This window comes from Halyomorpha halys, unplaced genomic scaffold, assembly GCF_000696795.3.
Source record: "Halyomorpha halys isolate HHAL.00 unplaced genomic scaffold, Hhal_1.1 Scaffold28.1, whole genome shotgun sequence".
NCBI lineage: Eukaryota > Metazoa > Arthropoda > Insecta > Hemiptera > Pentatomidae > Halyomorpha > Halyomorpha halys.
In genome coordinates this window covers 769,102-795,334 of record NW_027110130.1, presented here as the reverse complement: position 1 = coordinate 795,334, position 26,233 = coordinate 769,102, and the positions used below count along the sequence as shown (strand labels likewise).

Sequence of the window (26,233 nt, the reverse complement as noted above, 5' to 3'; positions counted from 1 at the left end):
TATTTTTTTTTTTTACTTTTATCATGCCATAGGCGTTGATGACCAGAGGGTTTTACGCCTTTAAACAACAAACAACAACAACAACCAACTAACAGTTAAGTATCTCATTCAGACCTTCTAATACTCATGGTAGAAAATGGTAATACATTGAATTATGATCCTCACATAATGCATTCTCTTATTAATCTATGTTTATTTCTGTTTTAGAGGGATCGAAGAAAAAATAAAAATGGTACAAGATTTACTTTGAGTCCCTTCGAGGGTCTACCAGGATGTCTCTACTTAGTCAACTAGTACAGTTTGGAGATATTACATCAACGTCCTTTACCTTCCTTTCCATTATCTCAAAAACTTTGAGCATTGGTCCCCTCAGACTTATCACTAGTTAGATCAGGTGCCTTCCAGCATTGTAGTAACCTCTAAAGAATAGTGCCCAGTTACCCCCATCTATTCCAGACTATATCTCATTCCTACCTACCTTCTTACATTGGTAACACAGAGAATATGAATGAATACACAGTATTTTGTTTCGGTCTTCTAAGTGATTGTATTAAACCTTGCTAAAATATTGCGATCTTAATAACGAAACCCTTAAACTACATCTTTTATCTTAAGTAAAGTTTTGATTATGTCTTCCAGTTTGCTAAATTTGCTATATGTTATTTCTTAAAACTACCAATAGACAATAAATGTATTAAACTTTAAGATTCACTGAAAACTTTACTATAGATGGAAAATGTAGTAAGTAGCTTTTAGAATTAAGAATGCACTTAGCTTAATTGTAAATAACAAAGTTTAACTAATGAAATTTATTCTCTAATTTTTGAGGATTCATTATACCAAAAGATAATACTTCTATACTTGAATATACTGCTTTACTCACTCACTGAGTAGACTACAGATACTGAGGATCTAGTCACCTCAATCAATCAAGATTAATTGGGAACCAGATAACAAACAAGTCTCTCTGAACCCTTTAGTTCTTCTGAAACGACAATCCTGAAGATTATTTTTATAAATTGTTTCACTCCAGCTCGGACATCTCTCTTGCCAACTCAGTTTATGATCCCTTGCTAAATATACTACTACTAGCTACCCCAACTCCTCAATATATCTCATTCGCTACATAATAGTTTGTTTTCTGTAGGAAGAATTTTATATGCTTTGTAGTGGTCAAGACTTCTACCCCATAGATTGTTTCTTGACAAGATGCCTGACTTAGGGAGAGGTAAGAGAACACAGTAGGGTTCATTGGCACAAACAATACTATCATCATTCTCATGCATCACTTTATTAGCACTCATTACTAAAGAGACTACATTGTAAAAAGCACTATATAGCTACTTAAAGTGGCATAGCTGAAAAACAAAATTTCTTCATAAATATTTTAACTTATTCATTTATAAATATTTTAAATGAAATCACAATATTCTGTTGGATCTTGCCTAATTCTTCTTATTTTTATTGTTTGTTCTTAAATTATTCTTATGCTTTTATTTTGTCTCTTACATGGAATTTGATATCTAATTTTATAGCATTACACATTGTTTGACCTATTCCATAGATTGTAGAGTAGACTGGAGTTTCTTTTTATAAGCCATACTAGAATCAGGATAGTCTATAGAGGGACCACAGTAAAGAAAGAAACCGCAGTCTACGTTAATATATTTGAAACATGCCCATTTCAAAATAAAATCAAAACTTTTTTTTTGTCAGATGTGCCCTCTTTTTAACCAAAGCAGTGTTATACACCACTTCAATTTTGAAAAAATTATCAAATCATAAAGTATATTAATTTTTAAATTCCCATATCATTCAACATCATAACCAAATTAGGGCACTAAAATCAAGAAAACAACCAGAAAGTTTAAATTCAAATTTAATTGAACCAACAAAAACTTGATATTTAAGTTATTTTTTTGTTTTATTCACAGGTTTCACTATATTAATTTATTTATTTATAAGTATATTAAATTAAATATTAAATGTAATTAAAATATTATATTGTAATTTACTTAATCCTTCTTATTTATTCAATTTATTTAATTTAGTCTTATAATTTATTTAAATTAGTCTTCTCATTTATTTAATTTAGCCTTCTTATTTGTAATTTATAGTTTAGTCTTGACTTATTTTTCTCATTTTTATTCTTTATTCTTTAATTATTCTTATGCTTTAATTGCGTCTCTATCATGTAATTTTAAATCTAGTCTCAAGGTAATAAACATTATAGTTGAATTCAACCAATTTTATTGTCATAAAGTAGTATGTTTTTAAATTGAACTTTGTTTTGTAAATCAAGTGAAGGAAAGCAGTGAAAATGAAATAAAAGTTCAAAACTAAGATAATCCTAATCAGTAAAATAGTCCATTTCAAGATTTCAACTGATTGATAGTTTTGATCAATTGATATTACTGTACAGAAAAACTGTTAGCATTAATTAACAATAATTCAATTACCAAATAACCACACAGCAAGAAAGTGATTTAGATAAATAATTTTTAAAAATTAATCTACCATTTGGGATAAATTAAAGAAGTTTATGATTTATACAAAAAATAAAATAGGAAGAGAAAATTCTTTTCAATAAAAAAAATTCTCTTTTTTTTCTTGAAATATTTTGAAAAACAAAAAATTGCAGAGAGCATAATTTAAATAAGAAAAGATAAAATTTTAATTAATGCTACAAAGAGTACTTGTCATACAGAGAAAACATTGATTAATAAGCCATAATATTAATATTGATTAATATTAAAACAGTAACTATTAAAATTAGCAAAAATATGTTGATTTTTTTTTTATTTTAAAGAAACTTTATGGCCAAGAGTTTATTTGTGATATCTCACTAAAGTAGGAACCACCTTCTATCACAACAATAATAAAACTATGAGATTCTCAAATTTTCAAAGTCCTACAGTCCATTGTAGAAATTTGTCAATTCTAACAAACTTAATTATATGTATTAATAAAACCTAACGCTTATGCTGGACAATAATATAAGATCAGTCTATGTAAAACTTTCATATAAAATAAATAGAATTTATTTACCTGTAAATATCTTGATACACTTCACCAATTGTTTTTTTCATAAAAATTACATCTTTAATATTACCGAATATTTTATGTGGCTCTATAAATGGAATCTTTTGCTTTAACCAGTAATTTTCATTCCACGAAACATAAAGAAATAACAAATAAAGAATTGATACTATAAAGAAGACGATGTACAACAACATTGTAGCATGAATTTCAACTAACTAGTATACTATTGCAATACAATGCACTTAAAAATCAATGATAAGGTAGATAAGATAGTTAATAATCTCAATCTATTGGACCTCCTTCATTTAAGGGCAAAGATTCAACATTGTAAAAGTTCTATTTTAAGACAATTACTTGGAAATAAAATATATAAATATTTGGTTTATGATGAAGAAACCATTTTAATATAAATAAATAAGTTATTTAAAAATGTAAATTGAAAATTTCTAATATAAATTTTACTTATCGCATTATGTTTCACAATAGTTAGTTATCAAAAAATTTATAAAAAGGAAATAGTCTCAGTATTTCATAAATTACTGATACACAAATATACTTACAAGTTTTTTTTAAAGCTATAAATATGTTAGTAAAGAATTTGAAACTTTTGTCATCAAATCAACGATTTGGGGAAGTATGTATACTCATATGTGAAATAGATATTTTTATTATAATTGTCATAAGCATATTTATTTTAATAAAAACCCTGCAATAAATAATACACCTCGATAAAATTGTGTAGTAAGACTAATATAGTACCTTTATATATAAGATATCAATTTAAGAAAAGAAGCAAGATTCATCAACTAACACAATATATTTAATAATACTCAGTTCAAGGAAATGGGATTTAAATATCTCCTACATGCATTACCAGATTGTTTTGTTAAGAACAAACAACTACAAATTAAATTATTAAAAAACAATGCATAAAAAAAAAGATACTTGTTTAGAAAACGAACATAGAACATAAAAAAAAAAAAATTAGGAACAGGAACTGCAAAACTCACTTATAAGAAAGCAATTAGTTGGTATAGGCCTGACCCCAACTGAAAAGGGGCTTTGATCATCCCTTTTGAGCGAGTGGAAGTCAAAAACTGATCTAATGAAGACATTAATATTAATATCATAATTAAGAATTATTAATTTCCTACCACTTGAACTTCTTTTGTACACTAGTAACAAATAAATATATGAATATACATTGTTCGATCACTTCCTAAACTTCTGTATAATAAAAGTTATAAAACTTTTTTTGATGTGATTACTAAGATTACTCTGAGCAAACTATAAAATAACACTTAAAAACATAGGGTTGTAATGTAGGATTAAAATATATCTTAATACAAATTTATTTATAGAAAGAGTTATACACATATTCATACAGAAAATAAAAAAATATACACAATTATGAAACATTAAATCCTTATTCTTCTGCTTTCTCGGGAGGTGGTCCACATGGCTGTAACATTCTTTCCATCAAATTAAATCGAACCCTGGCCTTAGCTTCATTTTCAGCAATTGCAAAAAAATTTAAAACATCAAAGTGTCCCATGTATGAGGAATAGGAGTCCCTGTGCTGATTAACTAGCCATTCGAACTTCGTTGTATCTGCATGCCCAGTTCCCACATATTTGGATTGGAGATGTTCTAACTGACTGTTAATGTTGTATCTGTCACCCATTATTCTTCTGAAAACAACTACCAAAAAATATGTAAACCGGGTAATAACCTCCTGCAGTGTAAACACTCCCGTGTAAACAATCCATTTTTACCAACCCTTTATTACATTATTAAAAAAGTAACAAATATAGTAATAATTATTCATAAATAATTTTTTATGAAAATTTAGCCAATTAACTAAATTATAAATTGAATGAACTTTTTATTTACCTTACGTAAATAAAAACTTTGACTATATACAAGATTTACGTCAAATAATAATATTACAACACTGTTTAAACTATAACAGTTTCAATTCACTACCTTCTTCAAATGTCAGTGCGTTGTTTAGTGTTGTGAAATCTATTTTGCTGTGAACTAGTAGTATGAATTACCGTGAACTCGTTAAGTGCGGTTGTATTTAGTAAATAATTATATGAAGAAGTGTTTTTATAATTTTTTAATTTAATAATTACAATATAAATTTATTGTATTGAAGAAAATTACTAATTTTGGAGTTGTTACCTAAAGAATATAGCATGGAAACGACACAAGAGCCAGCTCAGGTTTCTGAAACCAAACCAATATGTATGATAGTTTTAGGTATGGCTGGTTCTGGAAAAACAACGTTTGTAAGCCGCTTGACATCTTATTTGTACAGTAACAAGAGCCCTCCATATGTGATCAATTTGGATCCTGCTTGTATGGAAGTCCCATATTTAGCAAATATTGACATTAGAGATACTGTTAAATACAAAGAAGTCATGAAGCAATATGGATTGGGCCCTAATGGAGCTATTGTCACTTCACTCAATTTGTTTTCAACCAAGTTTGACCAAGTTATGAATTTAATCAGTAAAAATAAGTCAAGGCATAAGTATTTTATCTTTGATACACCTGGACAAATCGAGGTCTTTACTTGGTCAGCATCAGGTAACATTATCACTGAAACATTAGCTTCAAGTTTTACTACTGTCATCATTTATGTAATGGACTCTGCTAAGAGTGTGAATCCTGTCACGTTTATGTCTAACATGTTATATGCCTGTTCGATTCTTTATAAAACCAAACTTCCTTTTATTATAGTCATGAATAAGATCGACATTGTCGATAATGCCTATGCTACAGAATGGATGAGAGACTTTGAATCATTCGAGGAAGCCTTGGAAAGCGAAACCAGCTACATTTCTAATTTGACTAGATCCATGTCACTTGCCCTTGATGAATTTTATAAAAACTTATTAACTATCGGAGTTTCAAGTATGACAGGACAAAATTTAGACAAGTTTTTGAAATTGGTTGATGAAGCCGAAAGCGAATTTGAACAGAATTATAAAAAGGAATGGGAAAAACAGAAAACATTATGTGAAGAGGAAAAAAAGAAAAAAGAAGAAGAAAGGTTAATGGAGCTCCAAAATACGCCTGGTATTGGAGAAAAGGTTGAATTATTTACTTCTGTTTCAGGTGGAAGTGAAATATCAGATATTTATTTGAAACATCCCGGAGATGATAGTTCTTCTGATTCTGAAGGTGAAGAAGTTGTAGACAAAAAAGAAGACACAGAAGAAAAAACGTTTAATGAATTTGTTAAATTGCGCAGGAGTAAAAATAAATTAGAAAAAATATCAGAAGAAACCACCAAGGAATAAGTGGTTTAATTGTTTATTATGTATCATAAAATTGTAAAATTTTATTGTAAATAAATATGTTTTTGTATGGTTTATCTGGTAGTATTTTGTGTTCTGTTAAGAACCTGTAGATTGCATTGAGCTATATATTAGAATCGGTGTAGTATGTAACATTAAAGATTTAGAATATGAAGGAGATGGTTGGGGTTGCGGTCAAAAAGGAACCAAAGATAGTTTTCACTATTTATTTAACGACATTTTGCAGGGCTTATCTGGGCAAAAAAGGCCAACTTACACAAAACAACTTAAAATATGTTGATAAGAAATTAAACTAAGTTGGGGTCAAAAATATAAATAGAAAAATTATATAAAAATGAATTAAAATAAGATGTACAACAATGACTATATACATATATTAAAAAAATAACATAGGGTAATAGATTTAAATAGTGTATTAATATAATATAATAATTATTATGGTTATTAAATAGTATTAGATTGTCTTTTTTTTTTAATAATTAACATATTGTAGTAAATCTTAGTTTTTTTTTTTTTTTATTTTTATATAATTTTTCACACCTTAGGTCATTTTTTTATATATAATTAAAGATTTAGGTTTAAATAATTTTATTAGAATTGAATCTTAGCCAGAACTAATTTAATTTCATCTGTTTAGGTACGTTATTATTATTATATTATACCATATTAATAATGCTAAGTAAAGTGATTCTCAACCCATGGTTTGCAGGCAAACCTTGATGTTGGGTTAAGGGCGATCTACTAATTCCTTTGGGTTGGGAACCCAAAGTTTAGTTAAATACACCGATTGTACTTAGATAATTTTTACTTTGAAACTCAGGAAGATAGCAATTTTATCATATTAAATTTTATATTCTTTTTAGTAACTCAGGAATATGTGAAACTAATATTTAGTTGGATTATTTTCTTGAAATTTACTTTAAATATTAATTCCTGAAATAATAAGGAAGTTTTTTAAATTAATGGAAATGTCAATTTTTAGTCATTAATGAGTAAATTTGAATAACACTTGTGATAATTTTATGGTAAACGCATAAACTAATTCTCATACATGAATACTGATCACCTATTTTATGATAATCCCGACAAAATCAAAGATGGTTATCATTAAATAGTTTTTTCTATTTTGTACCTTCATCGACCACCATCTAAACTATCTTCATGTGGTCAACTATCTTCTTCCAATATATAATCAAAGTTCTGAAGCCATACTTTCGACAAAGTGCTGACTATTTATACATAATCACATTTTCATAAACCCAACCTTCATTCCTTGTTTAAAATCAGTAGAATACTTTGATTTAACCCTGGATAGATCTCTCACATGGTGAATGTGGGAACATGCTAACAGGAAGACATTTAAAGTTAAAAAAAAAATTGAAGTTCCCATATTTGAAAGTAAATAAAAATTAAGCTCCTAAAATAAATTAATTCTATATAAATCAATTATTCGACTTAACTTGCTACAATTTAAGGATACAGTAGTACATGAGTATGGTGTAAATCCCAAAACATTGTACAAATACAAAATATACAATAGTAATGTATTCTAAGAGATGGTTGGGGGGAGGAGGGTGAGGTCAGCAGAAAAAAGAACACAAATAAACAAACTTATTATTTATTTGTGCCGAAGTTTCGACCTAATTTTCAGGTCTTCATCAGGGCTATAAAAACAAAAAACAATCATCATTCAAAGAGAAAAGAAATAAAATAAAGTAAATAATAGACTAAAAAAATGGAAATATACACAATAATAAAAAGAAAATATAAACTAGTTGATTAATAACTATGGACAAAGACAGTAGTAGATTGATAACATTATTATTTATATACATATAAATGTGTTATATGTTGTGTTATGTAATAAATGTGAGTTATATGTATATAAATAATAATGTTATCAATCTCCTACTGTCTTTGTCCACAGTTATTAATTAACTAGTTTATATTTTCTTTTCATTATTATGTATATTTCCAATTTTTTTTAGTCTATTATTTATTGATATTTGTTTTTTTAACCATTGTCGTCACCTGTGTATTCTAGTGAATCTATATATGGAATCAGCTGAGACATGAATGTTTTACGTCTTTTTTTAAATTTAAAGACTGAAGAAAGTAATTGTATACCAACACATTTTCTATAAAACATTTAGACATGACATAATCCTTAGCAATGTAAAAAAAACTTTTCAAACATGTAAAGAATGTTATTAGAGTGTGTAAAATAAAAGAATAAATAAGTAAATAAATTCAATAATAAAAAAAAATTTAAGGAGTGTAAAAATCTCTAAAAACAACAGAACCCTGAAGGATCATAGCTGGTGGCAGCTAGGCCAGAGCTTAACACATTTCAGGATAATCCAAGGTGAAAGGGAGGTGGTAGAGCTCTCTTTACCACTTTGAATGTATGCTACAAAAGTATATAATAGACTACCTCCTTTGGTGATAGCTTTTCATCATATGTGCTTCCAAGACACCATGGCTTGACGATAATGTGTTGTCAATATGTTAAATATCTCCATCATTACTTCAGCAACATACTTATTCAACTGATTAAATGATGAAAGAAAAATAATTTTTTTTTAAATTTCAGACAATTGAATTTTGTAAATACTTTTTCATAACAAGGAATAAGATGTCTACAAAATATCAAGAAAAATGAACTTAAAAAATTTTATTTCAATAATATTCTGAGTAGCAAAGTTACACTCATTACAAAATATGAAAATTGAATGTTTACAAACATGAAAACTAGTAATAAATAGGAGTTTGAGTACCAATTTTTCCTTATAACTTACATAGCTTTGGCCCATCATAAATGCAACCGTACGAAAATTCTACTCTGGAATGGTTGACAATGGCAGTGTAACAATAAAATCACAATAAATCAAATTTCGCAATAGTCCCATCGTGACAATTACAAGTCCAAAATCTTACGAGTAAATGAATATAAGCATATTCACTCATGAATACATATTTAAATTATATTTTCATAAAATTAGTACACCATTAAGGGAGGAAATTAAAAGTTGTGTAATCAGTCTTCGTAATGAAAGAAGAAACAAAAAAAAACAAATCTGCTTTGGGTCACAGCCTCTTGCCTATTTGTACTAAAATTATTTTTACAAAAAATAAATAAAAACATATTATACAAATAAATACCAATAATTTAAAAAATATATATATTAATAAATGTAAAGAGGTTTTTATTTTATGATAAAAAATTATCTTTGGTAATTGATCATTACACGGCCTCTGTTCAGCATGAATGCAATTATTTTCATAGTTAAAATTAAAAAAAAACATGAAGTCGTTTATAGACAAAATTATTACAACATTATCAATGTTTAATAACACTTTGAACTCAGAAAGGTAACTGCATAATATACATATAGATAAAGTCTACAATAAAATAAGTAATACATAACAATACCAGTTAAAAAATTATTCTTTCCATATTATACTTTAAAATTATATAAATATATTTAACATATCCAATAAAAAAATTACGAGAATATGGTACATTTAAAAATTAAATACTGAAAATATTTACATGTTTCTTTTGTTTTTTTTTTATAAAACTATATTTAAATACATACATACAAAACCATAACTAAGTAAATATGATATTTAATTTTTATCCAATTAAAAAACAAGCTTAACAAAACTAAAGCACAAAATCGTCAACTTTTCACAATTTTAGAGTTCATTTTAAATCAGGACGAAGAATTAAAATCTCAAGAATTCATACCCTGGACAATACCATATAGCTAAATACAATCACAATGAAAAACACTTTTTTGTTTTTAATATAAACCACTTTTGATCAACTATGAATTAGAGAAAGCACAAGTCACCAGTGCCAGAGTATAAAATAAAATAATTCTAAAAACTCGATTATTTATTTAATTTTTTTTTTTTGTTTGTTTAGTAATTCTTATTTTAAGAAGTACAGTGGTACCCCTACATATCGAACATTATATTTAAATTTAAAATAGAACCTTCCATACATTAAATAAAATTTTAATTTTCAAATAAATATATAAATAAAAACATTAGTAGGTATATAAACATGTAGGTAAGAAAAAAAAAAATTTGGAAGACAAGCCCTGCTCGTTTATAAAGAATGGTAAATTATGCTCAAATATATTAAGGATGCTGACAAAAATTTTTATCACTTTGAGTCAAATCAAACAAGTTCAAAGACTTGAAAAAGCGTGAAAAATGGTGCAAAGAAATATAAATTTAAGTTTGGTTTCAAAAATTAAAAAAAATTTTTTTTTAAGCATAGCAGAATGGAAAAGATAAACATCCTTAAAATTTGTTATACAACATTTATATATTATAATTTAATGTCTTTTTTAAAGATATGTTTTTGTAAATATTTCAATTATTTTATTAGTTAATATATTAAAGATATATAATAATTTTTCTTAAGGAACCATCATGTTCGATAAATAGAGGTTCGACAGCACATTTAAATTTACAAATCATAAACCAGAAAGAAATTATCAGACCTATAAATTTCAAATTCAGACAATTAAAGAGTTTTTAAGATTGAATCACAAGTAAATTCATTAAAAATAACTTCTAAATTCTTCATTTTAACAAATTGTCTAATAATAAGGAAGTATGTAAATACTGTTTAATCATAGCAGTAGGAAGTACTATACTTTAAATACTAATGAGTAAACATCGCTGTTTTGAACTCAGTCAATCGGCCAACGAGCCAATATGATAAAACCTGTAAAAAAGACAATACAACAACAAAATCATCATTTGTAATTGTTATTGCATTAAACATTCCAATAAAAACAAACTTATACTTTAAAAGAACAAAAAGAGGAAACAATTATTAAAGATACCGAGTTTTTTTTTAAACAGACAGATTTTATTTAATACATAGCATTTTCCAATCTATTTAAACTATTGGTCAGTCTAATTACCTTTTATCTTCATTAATCCTTTAATCAATCTTATTAGTATTTTTGATTTTAGATAAAACCATTTCCCGACTTTAATCATAAAGAAAATCATACTATCATAACTAAATTAAATAAATCATACTATGTTAACTTTCTATAGATAAATAAATTGGAATCTAATAACATTAAAAAAAGTTACAAAGTTATCTGAGTTTATGTTTAGTGTAGTAAACGACTCACTATGTAATTTTTCTTATAAAGATTGATAAAAAATGAGAAGTAGACAACAAACAACTAATCATAATATCTAAGCAATAAAGCATTGTCTTTCACAGAAATTTAAGAGGCAAAGTATTGAATACCAGATGCGGTATCCAAAGTTGACTTAAATTGTGAAAAAATATTAAAATCATAATTTATCACTTTAATTTGTTATCTAGAAAAAGAAATTAAAAGAATTAATTATAATTTTATAAAAGATTTGTTGTCAATTTATTACATTTAAATATTTTTGTATCATTCTACAAATACAATAATTTTAAATTAAAATTTCAGTAATTTTTTTTTTAATTTTAAATCTCTAAATATTTTATTTTTTAGGATAATTTTAATATTTTTGGGAAGTGGGTTACTTTTCAGGCTGACCATTAAAATGGATTGGAAAATTATTAAAGTACAGTAGAACCTTGAATTTTCAGGTTTCGTGATCTCACCAGGAAGAGATAAATAGTATGTGTTTCGTTGTTTTTTAAATTTTATTCTATTGAAACAAGTATGATCCTAAACAAAACAAAACAATTATTGCATAAATGATCATTCTTAAAAGCATGTTTTAAACATAAGAAAGATTTTGTAACTGTTACGCATAGCCAAACACTGATACAAGATTATATCATATTAGTAAATATGATGCATTACATTCCAAAACCAACCAAGTACATTTTCAAATTTAATGTTTTTTTTTAATTAACAGTTTAGATACTAACATTGTTAACTGAATATATACAAATTTGAAAACAGACTTAGTTGGTTTTGGAATAAGCCAAAGCAGCGATATTTGGAGAAGTTTATATTTTGTAAAGTTATTATCAAGCCCAGTTTAAATCTACAATAAAAAATTAAAATGTTTACATTAGTTATTCATGTGTCAGCACAAACAGATGATAGGAAGCTTAAACCAAAAATTACTAAGTAAGAGTCTGTTGTGGATACTATTTGAATATAGCTCTAATATTTTAGGAATTGAAAGATTCCCTCAAAGGTTAGTATTTAAGACAGTGTTTATAAAAAGCCAAGAACTATGTTTTGTATGAAATGTATAAGAAGATAGTCAAAAAGTGAAGTTATGAAGTATAAAATGGAATGTCAGTATTTTATTACAAAAAGATATAAGGTTTTCTTTAAAATTGCGGTCTGTATAAAACCTTGTCATTTGGAAGCTCAAAAATAATTTGATAGCTAAATAAATCTAATTTAACATATAAAACTTGTATTTTTTTTATCATTACACATTATAAAAAAATTATATTAGAACAATTTTATAGTATCAAATAAAATTTAGTTTTTTTTTTCTCATTTTTTAAATTAAAAAGCCATAAAAAATATTTGATTTCATATTTAAATAACTGTTAATTACTTTTATAGTTATGTTTTAACTCACATAAATTCTTTAAAAGTAAATAAAAACATAACCCAAAGATCAAGATTCCACTGTATTATAAAAAAATTTAAAAAGAGAATTAATGATATATTTTTTTAAATTTTAGTCTAATTACAAAGGAAATAACTTACATATTTTTATAAATAACATAGTATACACAATTTAAACGAATAATCAGATAATAAAATATTTTTTCATCATTTAGTTCGATGCTTAGTAAACAGATAATAATCTGCAATAGTGAATATTCTTATCAGTAATAAAAAAAAAACTAATAACACTTGAAAACACAAAAAATCCTATAATAAAACAACACTCGAAGACAAATTTGACAAAGCAAATAAAATTTTTATCCGTTTAACACAATCAAAATATTGCTTTATAATTCATTGAGTACTTCATATGCACACAATATAATACTCTATATTTTGAAAATAATTCTATCATAAATACGGTTAAAAATTATAAAGATATAGAAGAGCGTGTAAAATGTCTATACAATAAATAAATAATTGACGGAAACATTAAGCCTAATCATAACCAGGTACATTGATTAATATTATATATTTATAGATATCGATGTGTAGTTCTCATTTTGAAAGTCATCAAGAGTCGATACAAAAATAAGTGAGATCAAAACAGAGAGAGCTGGTTGACTTATTGACCATTTATAATAAAGATATCGTTTAAGAATCACATTTTTTTATTTAAATCACTTCCACAAAAGTACCAATATCATATTTGAATTATACAACCTGTGAATTTCGTTAATTTTCAGTTTCTGTCAGAGTTCTTTAATCAGATATAAAATTACAAAGAAAATAGAGAAAATTCCACTAATTTTTTTTTTTTCACAATCTTAAGTATAATTTCATAACTGTCCACAGCAGTTATTTACAGATTAGCTTGTTACCGATACCATTCAGAGGACAAAGGATGAAACAAGTTAAAAATTTTCCTGTGTGTCCTATATCCTCGGCTTGTATGTTAGTGTTATCTGTATTTGATGATTTCCGTCGGTAACAGCAGTTTGTCTTTGTAGCCCTTTATTGCCATTCTCTTTGTTTCTTCTTGACGATGGCCTGTTATGTCGTGATCTACTCGAGTTCCGTCTGACGCAAGTTCTTTTTGAAACAGATTCAGCACTTGCGCTTAATCCAGTACCACCTAAAATAAATAATAACTATTAATATAAAGATAATAATAAGAAAAAGGGCAAATATTTATTAAAAAAATAAACATTTATTAAAATTCAATATATTTACTGTTTATTGTTTCTAGAGATTTTATGCCAAGTAAAAGTTTTATAGGAGAATCTAGTTTTTATCATAGAGATTTAGAATTATGAAAATATTCACCCCTTCTCAGTGGGAAAATTTCATCCCTCAAATATTCCCACCAGAGATGGGCAAAACTTAGCTATGGATAAAACTACAGCTAAAATTTCCATGGATACAACCCTTGTTCACGAATGAACCACTAATAAATACATATCGTATATATAACAATTGTTTATACACGTAAACATTTTATTTTCCTTAGTATTTATTTTTTTTATATATCGAAGATTGAAAGTTATTTTATTTTTTTATTCATTTTATATCGAAAAGGAATCCATCTATTAATTGTATATTGTTAATATATAGTAAATAGGTTGTTTAATAGTAAAGTGCACTGTTTATTTGCAACAAAAGCATTGAGCACAGTTTATGGTGTAGGATATTGGACTGCATTTGTTATGTTTATGTATCAGTCTACTCTCAGGCTTGCCACAGCCACGAGCTCCTGCTATTCACACAGCATCAAGATTTTTACCTTCTACAGTATTTCTGCCTTTATTATACCATTTATATACATATATAGGCTTTCTTTATTTACTATCATGACATATTTTGTTCTATTAAAGAAGAAACCGTATTTTCATTCATTTTTTTTTTTAATCAATTATTTAGTATAATTCTTTTTTATTTCTCTTTTATAATATTTTATTTGTTTCATTTTTACTAACAAAGACTTTAATTTTATACATTTATTTTGTTACTTATAATTTATATAAATATGTAACATTTAATTTTATGAAAGGAATATGGTCCGGGTGCGGTCAAGAAAAACTCAAATAGTAGAAATATACTAATTTAATGAGCCGAATTAAATTAGTATATTTCTACTATTTGAGTTTTTCTTGACCGCACCCGGACCATATTCCTTTCATCTTCACACACGGTCAATCAATAATCTTCCAGTATTTAATTTTATATTTACTTTTTATGAGTAAATACTATTTAGTGAATTTATTTTCTATTATTCCACCACGATCACCATAGGGGCAGAATCGGGTTTTAAGGTGATTCAGAAAAACCTTTAAGATATTGGAATCTGTTTTCAATAGTTTCATCTATAATTAAATTTTGCCAACAATTGGCCTCGCCCTTAAGTACAGTTCAGCACTGACTAAAACAGCAAGAGTGATGTATACCAATTGCCCAAATGCTATTTTACAAACTGAAGCAGGAGGCAAAAATTATTTCCTCAGGAAACCTTTACTTATTCTCGATAGGAGGGATAGCTGCAGGAAAACCTTTTCCTCTTTTCTAACACCAAGGACGATTTCAGGTCTGTAGTACAAACTCTGTATAGCCAACCAGAAATCGCTTTCTTCAGAACTTCGCCTCTTCGATCTTATCATACCTTAGTAACTCTGTTTAATTTATAATTTATATTTTTATATAATATTTCTTTTTATGACATAAAATTAATGTTCATTTCATTTTTGAGCTTAAAATTCATTTAATGGTTTATATAGGTTTTATTTTATTTTACTTAATAATTAAGACGACTATACCTTTGTTTAAACCAAAAGCAGTTATCTCTACTACATTGTTCCATTGTTTAGTTTGTTACTATATCATTTTCAATTCGAATCAACACTTTTCAGTAACCTACTTGGAGTCCACAGAGTAAATTTAAATAACATTAAACAAATTTTTTTAATATACAAAACCCCATAAATGAGATAATTTAATAACTTACAATAAACATTAATACAATATTATATATACAATTTATATTAAAACTCAGTAGTTCACGTTATAAATTATGTATTTTTTTTTTAAATGATCAGCCACCAATAAAATTAAACAAGCTTTTAAATTAAATTTTTAATTTATATTAAACAATTTTTTTAAATAGTCCTGAAAATTCAAAAATTAGAAACTATACATCACAAAATTTTACATTACAAGAAGCTTTTTTCCACATCCCATGAAATAATTAAGAGCATATTTAAATTTTGAAATTTCTGAATAAGTAAAAGCATTTAATACTTCAAAATATTCATCTTCTTCTTCCTTTAAGATTAAAGCTTGATTTTGATCCATAATAAAATTGAATAGCCAGAATTTTTGTTTAATCCATTTTTTTTTTTTTTTTTTAATTTAACCTCTTTAAATTTGCAGTAGATTCCTTCACCACTTTTACAAAGACATAATTTAATCTCGGTACAGAAAGACATTATTAGCTCTAAATTGTCTTTGGAAAAGTGTTCAATTATCGCAGCATTTTTTTTTTTTTTCCTACTGGTCTTCTATAATCTTTTTTTTTTTTTAGAAAATATTAATTTGAAGAGAACCAGAAAATATTAAATTATAATTAGATGTGGTTTTTTAAGTATTAAATGCTATTACTCCTTCAGAAATTTTTAAGTTTAAATATGCTCCAATTACTTCATATGATTTGGAAAAAAAAGCTTCTAGCAAAAATAAAGGAGTTTTGAGATAACTGAAAAATAAATTTAATTTCTATCATGACATCCCAACCCATCCTAACACTATCCTCACTACGTATGCCAGGGACACATGCCTAATGTCAGTGAATAATGTTCCTTCCATTATATCCCAAACCCTCCAATCCCACATCACCACCCTTGAAGAATGGTGCCAAAACTGGAGGATTAAAATAAATTCCAATAAATCCCACCAAATCACATTTAACCTTTCATTGTAAACCCATGACCGCCTGCCCCACAGTATGCTTTAATAATACCCCACTTATTCCTGTCGAACAGATCCATTACTTAGGAATACATCTGGACAAACGAACTACATGGAATCCTCATACAAGACTGAAAAGACAGAAAGCTGCTCGTTGATTCTGACAATTAAACATTCATTAGACAAACAGTCTAAACTTCTAATTAATCAATTAGAAGTGTGACATGATTACGAAAGACTGATCTACATGAAGTTAAGTAGATAGGCCTGACTAAGGCCTATTTGGACATTGGGGGTCCAATAAACCATTGAATCCATCCCTAATCCAATCCTTACAGTCCAAAATCCTTTGTAAAATCCTTAATGCTCCTCACTTTGTCACAAATCAAGTTATCCATCAGGCCTCAATGTTCTATATGTTACCGATTGGCCATAACCAGATACCAATCCTTCCAAGATAAACTTCCCAACCACCAACCAGGCTTCTTCATTACCTAATAATCCTCCTAGGCATCTGAAAAGAAGATGACCTCGAGATATTCTCTTCTAGAAATGTTATTTGAGTTCCATCAATAGGTAGATTCACCACATGTTTGTATCATGTCATTTTAACACTAATGAGCAAACTTACTTGTTGTAATATTTTTATACAGTTGTCTATAACAATAAATAGATTATAAAAAAGATTTCTATTGTTAAAAAAAAATTAGTTGTAATGTGAACAAATGAATTTTAATATAAATAGTATATTTAATATTATATTATGTTACTGTTAGTAGTAATCTCATAAATTGCACAATTTATTATATATTTTTTTTTTTTGTGTTTAATAAACATTCAACGTTTTTAGGGTACGATGTAGGTCAGCAAGTAAGGTACTGTTACTAACTTCCAGACTTGGGTCCTCCTAGGGTATACTATACCCATCCTGTATAAAGTGGGTACTCTTAACTGGGGGAAAAAACCTAGCGGTAGAGCGTGATCATGAACAAAACCATGCACAACCGTTTCCAAGAAACAGTACTTCATTACAAAGTACTTGACCCCTGACCCTTCATAGATTGTCGCGGTAAAGGTTTTTTTTTTTTTCCTTTTATATAATTAGATTAAATGAGCAAAAAGTCTATTTTACTTGACATATTGATTTATGCACAAAATATTGATTTAAAAAAAGAATCAACCATAGCAATAACATTTAAACACAAAAATTCAAGTTATAATATAGGACAAATAGAAAATTCAAAGTAGAATTTAAAGAGAGACTGTGTTAAACTAAAAACACATATATATTGGGCAGATCATAGAGAAAAATATATTATTTAAACTAAGGCTTGAGAAATATAAAATAACTTATTTTATATCCAAAGACTTAATTATAAATAACAGTAGTATACCAATATTTCCAGATGAAGTGACATTATTTGAGCCCCTAAGAACATGAAGAGTCGGATCACTGTCCATAGAAGTTGCCATTCTATATCCAGGATTAAGAAACCATTCAGATCTAGTTCTCATACGAGCTGTTTGTCTCTCATGCACCTGTTAAAGATAAAAAAATGTATCTTAAAACTTCTGCCATCCTTTAATTATCAATATAATGTTATTTTGGACTCCCTTCCATTTTTAAATCAACATCTAAAATGGTACATAAAATTATAAACTATCCTAAAATTATTCCATATAAATCATTTGTATAAAAACCACAATATATATATTTTAATGTAAAAACATATCAAGATAATTTAAACCACCATTTATATTATACATTATAATATCTATTTTATTAATCACAATGTTATTAGATGAATTTTTTTAATCTAAAATTTTGATCACAGTTTTTAATTAATAATTGAGGGACAGGTAAACAAAAAATAACACTCACAGACAAAAGAGAAATACGAACCAGGCACGGTATGTCGTATATTTAAAAAAATAATTATCATTGACTGGATTATATTGAACAGCTAGAATTTTAAATTATTCAATTTTTTTTTTTTTATAAATGACGCTAATAATAAAATATTTTCATTACAAATATTTTGCATATAAACAATTCAGTTCCAGAACAAAACGAAGCACGCAAGATCTCATCTTTGCAATGTGAAAAATAACGGTATAATATACAAACGATATAGTATACAAAAAATACGGTAACGACTGTCGAAAAGAATAAAGGACTTTCGGTTTGCTTTGTGGACCTTCATAAGGCTTTCGACAGGGTGAGAAAGGAAGACATAGAGCAGGCACTGTAAGATAGAGGCTTTGATCGAGGGAGGACCTAGGCAGTGATGAGTCTTTATAGTTAAAACAAGGAACCACATGTCACAGGAATTCGAGACAAAATCAGGTACTTGTCAAGGTTGCTGCTTGAGCCAGCTGCTCTTCATAGTAGTCCTTGATAAAGCAATAAAGAAAGCTGAACTTAGAATGAGACAGTTTCAGTTAGGACACAGGAACTTACAACCCATCAAATTTTCTGTGTTGGCTTTTGCGGATGACCTGGTCTTGCTGGCTTCCAACGACCGAGACCTCCAATACAACATAAATGTTCTACAAGAGGAAATGGCCTCGATAAGCATGAAAATTAACCGAAGAATAATGAGGATGATCAGAGAGAACGGAGAAAGACTGCAGGTGCAGAATTTCAAATATCTAGAGGCTCATCTCAACAAAAGCGGCTACATTGATGAGAAAGTTTTTTAAAGAATCAGTGCAGCTGGAAGAATATTTAGTTTGCTTTGAAGGAGTCGCCTGGGTAAAAGGGAGTTGACAAGAAAACTAAAATAATGATCTACATCGAGGTTCCTCCCTATTCTTTCCTACTCTTCCGAATTGTGGACCCTCACCTCCAAACACAAGAGCCGGATCCAATCCATGGAGATGCGGTACCTTTGTAAGGTGGCGGAAAGGACAGGACAAGATAGAGTATGGAACAGTACCATATGGACTAACCTCGGAGTCAAACTGGCTGAGAGCATCCTAGAGGGGCACAAGCTAAGATGGTTCGGACACCTTCGGATGGATCAGGAAAGAACTGGCAGAAAGACATATGAGACTTGAATGGAGGGAACAAGCCAAGAGGAAGACCACACATTTCCTGAGAGGAAAGTGTTAAGAAGGCATTCAGAAGGCGGGATATGGACTGAAGTAGGAGAAGGGAGACAGTCCAAGAACGAAATATCTGGTCCAGACTCTGCAAATTGTAACCCCACACTGCGCAAGCAGTAAAGGGGATAAAATGATTATAATGATGATGATGATGATGGTGATGAATATTTTACATGTTTACATTTACAAACATTGAACATACAATATATATTGTTATATGTAGTTTTATATATTAGTCCTTACATAGATTTTTTTAATAATCACTTTTATTTATTGATTTTTATGTAACTGTATAATGCATTCTGTTAGAATAAAATAAATTTTTGTTAAAATTATTTTTTATTATAAATTTGATTAGTATAATATGTCATATATAATTATAAAATTTATTTCTCTACAATGATTTTTTATAAATAAAATTATAATTCTTGATTATACGTATTTTTCAATTTTTAACCTAATTATCAAATTTTATTAACTATAAATGTATTAATTTCACTTTTTCTAAGAGAAAGTATATATTGATTATATGTGTAGAAGATGGTCAGGGGGAGCAATCAGCAAATAAACAAAAAATTATTTGATGAAGACCTGAAATTCAGGTCGAAAAGTCAGCACGAAAGCACGAATAAACAATTTTTTATACAAATATGTGTTACCTGCTGACTGCACCCCCGACCATCTTCTCCACATATAAATCTACAGACAACCATCAACACATTGTATTGATTATAATTTTAAATTTAAAAAGTATTTCAATTCAATTTTAAAATTAATTAACATTAAATATTGGAATTCACATTTTTATAAGTTTTCAGTATTCATTCAAAACCCAACTTTCTCAAGAGCATTAGACAGAATGGTGGCAGCACAGAGAAGAGATAATCAGGCATTTTTTTCTTGCCCTATGCAATAGCCGCGATATTTCTCTCAACTGATTCACATAAAATTTTTTAATATATTTTTTCCTAAACAAAAAGCTGAAATTTATATAAAAATATTTTTAAAAAGTGGCATTTTGATATAATCCGGTGGTAGTCAAGGTGTTAATGGAACGTATAATTTCTAAGCTGCACATTACAGCTGGTGAAAATGGCTCAATGACTAGTTTATCTCAATAAAGGAACACTTTTTTTTTTTTGACATAACATACACAACTTGTCAGAGAGATAGAAATGGTTTTAGCTGATGATGGACAATCCTTTAAATAAAATTTTCATTTTCAATGAATGTGAATTTTTTATACAAAAATTCCTCAAACAAATGAAAGCATAAAAATTTACCTGTGGAAGATATGATAAACTCTTAGTGCTTTCAGCGTATCTGTTAACTGCACGTAGTTCTTCCAATGTCATATGATTTCCAGAAGTATGGCTGCTAGAAGAAGATCTGCTTGACCCCTAATAAAATTATTATATCAGAAAATTGTTTCAAGTAAAATTTTATAACATACCACTTATAAGAAAATTATTTAAAAACAAACATTCTTTGCAGTATCTCAATGCAAGAGGTTAATTCTAAAAAAAGTTTCAGAAGTGAAAAGTTGATCTAAAGATGTGTACAATAGTCAGCCATTGTGCCATGATTTAAGACTTTAGAAGTGAGGAGTCTTAGGAATATGGCTACATTATTTTCAGTATACATTCCTGAACAAAATCTCAGACGTTCAGAGAACCTAAGGCATGTCTTAATCCCAGAACAGCACACTCTTCTAATCATATTGAATTAAATAATTCATTATTATCATAAACTAATTAAAATTAAGAAGGTGTATTGTATAAGATCTATTATATAGTCAGTTCTTCAACTTACTGTTAAGTATTTATGCTTTTATCTAACATGGTAGAGTCTCGACTAGACTAACTGAGTTTCTGTATTATCCGAGCCTAACTTAAGGAAAAAATAGCATAAAAAATTCACCGAAAATCATAAATAACAATTATATTTTCATTGGTAATGGACCTTTCTTAATCATTACATATTAACAGCCTATATTCTTACATTGAGGCAACTTTATGGCAGCTAAGAAGCAAGACAGTGCAGTAAAGTGTAAAACTGTAAAGACCTTTCAAAAATATATATAAGAAGATGGTCATGGTTGCGGTCAAAAGAGAAACAAAAATAGTTGTAAACCGCAACCCTGACCATCTTCTTACATATCACCTTTCAAAAATGTTCAATTTTTGAGTGTTTCAAAAGTATGTATTCATATTTAATATTTTATTTTTTTAACATGTAATATATTATATCATATTAAAAAATATTACATAATATATTATTTTTATTTATTTAAAAAAATGTTCAATTTTTGAGTGTTTCAAAAGTATGTATTCATATTTAATATTTTATTTTTTTAACATGTAATATATTATATCATATTAAAAAATATTACATAATATATTATTTTTATTTATTTAAAAAAATGTTCAATTTTTGAGTGTTTCAAAAGTATTCATAATTATGAGAGATAATCTCCCAACATCCTTACCATCAAAGAATTAACGTAGCCAAAAACCTTATTCACCATGGCCTTTCCCTATCTGACTCTCATTTCCATGAAAAAAACACACACCGCATTAAATACTCTTAGCTAATAACTTCCCACTCCACATCATTCATAAACTTCTATACAACTACAAAAATTGTCTCACCACTTCACCTAATTCTTCACAACCCCTTTCTACCCCCTTATACTGATCACTACCATACATCCCCTCTTTCCGACAACATTCAAAAACTCTTACGTTCTGCTATACCTAACCTTTGTATTGCTTTCTGACCTCACAACACACTATCTAATATTTACACTAAACTAAAAGACCCTATCCCTCCTCTACACCGATCACATATTGTATACTGCATTCCTTGCTCCACCCTTAATTGTAATTCTGCTTACATAGGCGAAACAAAAAATCTCTTAAAAGACCGTATCAAATAACACAAATATTCTGTTTCCTCACATAATCATTCAGCCTCTAAACTTTCGGAACATTCTCTTTCTTTAAATCATTCCTTTGATTTCGACAAAACGTCTATACTTGCTACAGTTCGTAACCATGACAAAAGACTCATCTCTGAAATTAGAGATTATCCAATCAGAACCTTCTTCCCTCAATTTAAAAACCAACAAGCACAACTTATCATTAACATATTCACAAATAGTTAATTTATTAAAAAAGTAATTTTTATAATTTTTTTTTTATCCTTTTTATTTTTCCACCCACTTTGTAACGTATTATTTCACTTCTTAAACTTTTCTTACACATTTGTCGTCCCCCTCTTATATACGTTTCGTCTTTTTAATTGTTAAATACCCATGACACTTTGTCACTTCACAATCAACATTTTCAATGATTTCTTTCTCCTTTACCTTAAAATTGAGTATGCTTTATCGGAGCCAAAATTTGGAAATACATGAATATTTTCTTTGGTACAAGACAATTACTTATAACATTTCTTGATAAAAATTCAGGAAAAGTACAACAAATACAAATAAAAACAACTTTACAGATTACAAATTACATGGAAAAAATAAAAGAAAAACATAGAAATTTACAAAAACCACAATCAACAGAGTAAATATAGAATTGACAAGAAAAGTTACAGTATAGCATTTCTCATGTACACCACCATGGATGTACATGTACACTACATTGGAGGATTGCTATCATTATCTGTCAAGTTGTCTCGCCTACCAAAAGGACAGAAATGCCCAAATTGAATAATATAAGCCCAAATTATTTGAAGAAAATGTAGAAAAAATGTAAGCACCCACAGAATTGAATTGAAAATTGCTATTTGTAATACAAAATCTCAAATTTAGATCTGAGTACTTGTCTTCCGAATATGATGTATAGTTTTGACTGTTAGATAATGTTAAATATGCAGAATATTTTTAATTGGATTTTTTTTTAAATTATTTTTATATTCACTATCCTTCCTGTTTCATTTATAATCATGTATTTATCTTTTAATTTATATTCATGTGTTATCTTCTTAAGTGTACTTATATTAATTACTTTATTATTAATTTTCTATTATATTTTACACTTTTCTGTATCCCCGCTCATTTGATATATTTTGTTTATTAATCACTTACGCACATTGTATCCCATTATTTTATACTTTACTTTTCCTTTGTTTTTCTATCTTTTTTTTATTTTATTTTATTAATATTTCTTCTTTCCCTATTATGTATATTACCATTTATTGTTCACCTAATTTAAATACTTTTTTACTTTGTTTACTTTACAAATTATTTTCGTTATTGTGGCATAACTGCCATCCCCATTCCTCCCAATACCAACCGTCACTTGGTTTTTGACTGCCGTCAAAACAGGTATGCATTCTGTCTCATCATTTGATTTGTATTTTTTTTCTTTTTTCATCTCTTTATTTGTACTTTCTTTAATATTTCTTCTCTTATCTATCTGTTACTATTACCCTTTTCATTTACTATTTACAACCTTTAATTTTTCTTATTATATCTTACTTTTTTACATTTTATACCCATTGTTATTTTACTCTTATGTTTTTTTTTTTCCTTTTTGTAACTATAGTGTTTGTATCTTTTTGAAGACCTGCAACGTGGGGCGAAACGTTGGCTCAATAAAATAGTATAATTATCTACTATTTGAGTTTTTTTGACCGCACTCGGACCATATTCCATTCAATATTTTTAATTGTGAGCAATGTAAATAACATGCCCAGCTTAGTTATCATTATTAATTTATGTAAATGATTTTCATTATTCTTGTTGTACATAAGTATCTACATTTGTATATGTAAACTATTTACTTTACTAGGTATGAAGGTTACACCAAAAACAAAAAAAAGTACATACATTATTATTACTGAAGTAAAACACTTCTTAATTTTGATTCTTATTGGAAAATTGTAACCATAAATAAAGAATATTGGAAGAGAAACAGTTTCAATTGCAGATTATTAGATTATTTATTAGTGCCAATGTTTCGACAAGAATCTCAAGCCTTCATCAGGGCTAAGGACAAAAAACAAGATAACAAACATAATGATTAAAAGATAAAACAAAATAATAAGATAAAAGATATAGGAACATAAGTAATATAGAAGAAAGAAAAGTGCCCTACAACAGCATATAATGAGGTATGTTGTCTTATCTTCAGCATTGCAGAATCCGCACAAGGGTGACTCTGTAAGCTTGAGGTTATCCAAATGTTTTGTAATATCCTCTTTTATGAGGAAATAATTATTTTTATATATAAATGGTTTTTATTTTATATATCGTTCAAGTATTGTTTATTTGTTGTATTAAATCAAAAAAGCAAGCAAACCAATTTTGTTCAATCAAAAATGGAGTGGAAAAGATTGTGATTCAAAACAAAGAAGATGGCGGCGCGTGTCCTCCCGAAGTCTGTTGAATCGCGGCCCTGTTGATCAGATTCAGACATTTTAAATTTTATTTATCTTCCCATCATAATTGAAATCACAATTTAAGAAAAAATAGAAGTCAAGAATAAGTATTAAAGAAAAATATTCATAAAGAAAATCATCTGAAAAAACTGTTGTGCTACAATCGATGTTTACATGGAACACCTAGGGACAGGATGTTTGATTTCGTGATCATTCGTTGTTTAGGCGGGAGAGGGATGAGAGCTCCCGGATGGAGGAGGGCCTGAACATCCTTGGTCTCTCTCACTGGTAGACATCTTGAAAAAGAAGACATCTAGAATCACCCACAAAGTTAAAGACTCTTGGTTTGGATTGCCTGATGAGAAGATGTCCATCTCCTGGAAGCAGGAAGGACTGGAAGCCACTGTTATAGAGAATAACATTTTGGGAAAGAAGACATCAAAACTCATTAATCATCAAAAGAAGATTATGTAATTGGTTAGTTTTGTTCCTACCTAGAATTTAATACATTTGTGCAATAGCAATTAATATAGTTTAAGTGTTATCAATAGAAAAGTGTCTCTTCTGATTGCCTAGAAACCCGCCCTCCCTAAGATTAAAAGTCTATAATATTATACATATAATTATAAATTAAACATAATTACATGTGCTAACTAATAATCTTTTAAGAAGAAAAGTGTCCTATTTAAACGTAAAAGTGTTATTAAAGATGAGTGTTCTGATTGCCTAGAAACTCGCCCTGAGACAAAGAGTCTATAATATTATATATAATTAAAAATAAAAATT

General features: G+C 27.8%; 4 protein-coding genes across 5 annotated transcripts in view; 1 reads left to right on the top strand and 3 right to left on the bottom strand.

The window, feature by feature from the left end:
* LOC106683935 (cytochrome P450 6j1) overlaps window positions 1-3,265 on the bottom strand; it is a 16,699-nt gene extending 13,434 nt beyond the window's left edge. The window contains exon 1 of the mRNA XM_014425704.3: window positions 3,049-3,265. Within this exon, the coding sequence (XP_014281190.1) occupies window positions 3,049-3,236 (188 nt within the window). The 5' untranslated portion in view covers window positions 3,237-3,265. The remainder of the gene's footprint in view (window positions 1-3,048) is intronic.
* A 1,113-nt stretch (window positions 3,266-4,378) lies between these two features.
* On the bottom strand, window positions 4,379-4,793 carry Sf3b5 (splicing factor 3b subunit 5). The gene has a single exon (XM_014425173.3). It carries the CDS (start codon window positions 4,724-4,726, stop codon window positions 4,469-4,471), a length of 258 nt encoding a protein of 85 aa, XP_014280659.1. The 5' UTR covers window positions 4,727-4,793; the 3' UTR covers window positions 4,379-4,468.
* A 233-nt stretch (window positions 4,794-5,026) lies between these two features.
* Window positions 5,027-6,427, top strand: LOC106683595 (GPN-loop GTPase 1). The gene has a single exon (XM_014425159.3). The coding sequence runs from the start codon at window positions 5,244-5,246 to the stop codon at window positions 6,351-6,353; it is 1,110 nt and encodes a 369-aa protein (XP_014280645.1). The 5' UTR covers window positions 5,027-5,243; the 3' UTR covers window positions 6,354-6,427.
* A 2,603-nt stretch (window positions 6,428-9,030) lies between these two features.
* RhoGAP71E (Rho GTPase activating protein at 71E) overlaps window positions 9,031-26,233 on the bottom strand; it is a 32,711-nt gene continuing 15,508 nt past the window's right edge. For both annotated transcript variants that reach the window (XM_014425349.3, XM_014425341.2), the window contains 4 exons: window positions 21,337-21,453; window positions 18,340-18,484; window positions 13,088-14,123; window positions 9,031-11,115 (listed from right to left, as the gene is read on the bottom strand). In XM_014425349.3, the coding sequence (XP_014280835.1) occupies window positions 13,924-14,123; window positions 18,340-18,484; window positions 21,337-21,453 (462 nt within the window). In that variant the 3' untranslated portion in view covers window positions 9,031-11,115; window positions 13,088-13,923. The remainder of the gene's footprint in view (window positions 11,116-13,087; window positions 14,124-18,339; window positions 18,485-21,336; window positions 21,454-26,233) is intronic.

What these genes read in the sequence shown, in the direction of transcription:
- LOC106683595 (XM_014425159.3), top strand. Translation starts at nt 5,244, where the DNA reads ATGGAAACGACACAAGAGCCAGCTCAGGTTTCTGAAACCAAACCAATA.
- Sf3b5 (XM_014425173.3), bottom strand. Translation starts at nt 4,726, where the DNA reads ATGGGTGACAGATACAACATTAACAGTCAGTTAGAACATCTCCAATCC.